Raw genomic sequence first — 1,507 nt, forward strand, 5'->3', positions numbered from 1 at the left:
TATATATATATATATATATATATATATATATATATATATAGAGAGAGAGAGAGAGAGAGAGAGATAGGTTCATTTGTTTAAACTAAGTATTGTGTTATTGTATGCATAAATGTGGGCCAATCAAAATTTAAAATAAAAATAATTAAATAAATAAATAAATAAGGGGTAAATAGGTAATTTGATAATTAGTTTCCACAAATAATAGCCTATAATTATGGTAACCATTGACTTAGCTACCTAGATTTTTTCATCCCTTTTTAAAACCACAATGACGATCTTTTTTTCATTCTTCACTTATCAAATTCGATCGACACATCCCAAAATCGCAAGATCAGCCTGTGTATCCATCAGACCTTCACCTACCACCTCCTCCGAACTCGTTTGTCCCATTTGTAACGGTGGGTTCCTAGAGGAATACGAAAACCCTAACCCTAGGCCGGAAACCCCAAATCCTTTTCTCGCCTTCGAAGATCCTTCGCCTTTCTCCTCTTTCTCATCTGGCTTCCCGCTCGTTTTCTCCACCACTTTCCGTGCCGGCGCTGGGAGTGGCGATTTCCAGAATCCCAATGATCTATCGGCACTCTTTGGTGGTCCGATGTCTCGACCTGGTGGTGTCCAGAATGCTGGAGAGTTTAATCCTTTTGCATTTCTACAGAATTATCTCAACACCTTACGAGCAGGTGGGGCGAACATCCAGTTTGTTATTGAAAACAACACAGATGGAGATCCGTCGGGGTTTCGTCTCCCATCGAATCTCGGTGATTACTTCATTGCTCCTGGGTTAGAACAATTGATTCAACAGCTTGCCGAAAACGATCCTAATCGATATGGCACTCCCCCTGCATCAAAATCAGCCATCGAAAACCTTCCTAATATGAAGATCACGAAAAAGTTGTTGGAGTCAGATTACTCCGATTGTGCAGTTTGTAAAGATAGTTTTGAACTTGATGAGGAAGCGAAACAGTTGCCATGTAAGCACATGTACCATCAGGATTGCATTTTGCCTTGGTTGGAGCTGCATAACTCCTGTCCTGTTTGTCGGTATGAGTTACCTACGGACGATCCAAATTATGAGAATAGGTCTCGCCAAGCTTCTAACGGTGGTGGTTCATTAGGTGTTGCAGCGTCCGGTGGTTTTGAAATTAATTCATATTGGTTTATACCTAACCTTTTAAAGTGTTGAAATTTTAAGATGTATATCATATTCTTCATGTTTGACAGGGAAGGGAAGGGAAAGCAATTTTTTGGCTAATATACATATCAGAATGAACAGTTTTTTGGCTGCATTCTATGGACTGATTCATATTTCAATTTATGTTTTTTTTCTTGATTTAACACTTCATTTATGTGGACAGTGCAGGATCTTGACAAGGTTGAATTCTGAAAAGGTATCAAGTATGTTTATGTAGATGATTCAATGGATGATGTTGGTGAGATTCCAATTCTATTGGAATGGAATCAAGAATTCCAATTCTGTTGGAATGGAATGACGAATTCCAATTCTGTT

General features: G+C 38.6%; 1 protein-coding gene across 1 annotated transcript; it reads left to right on the forward strand.

Moving 5' to 3' along the window:
* The first annotated feature begins 268 nt into the window (after window positions 1-268).
* LOC145163373 (E3 ubiquitin-protein ligase RING1-like) lies at window positions 269-1,183 on the forward strand. The gene has a single exon (XM_079082216.1). It carries the CDS (start codon window positions 269-271, stop codon window positions 1,181-1,183), a length of 915 nt encoding a protein of 304 aa, XP_078938342.1.
* The last annotated feature ends 324 nt before the right edge of the window (window positions 1,184-1,507 follow it).

This window comes from Lactuca virosa, chromosome 3 (genome assembly GCF_052849685.1).
Source record: "Lactuca virosa cultivar CGN04683 chromosome 3, Lactuca_virosa_CGN04683_v6, whole genome shotgun sequence".
Lineage (NCBI taxonomy): Eukaryota > Viridiplantae > Streptophyta > Magnoliopsida > Asterales > Asteraceae > Lactuca > Lactuca virosa.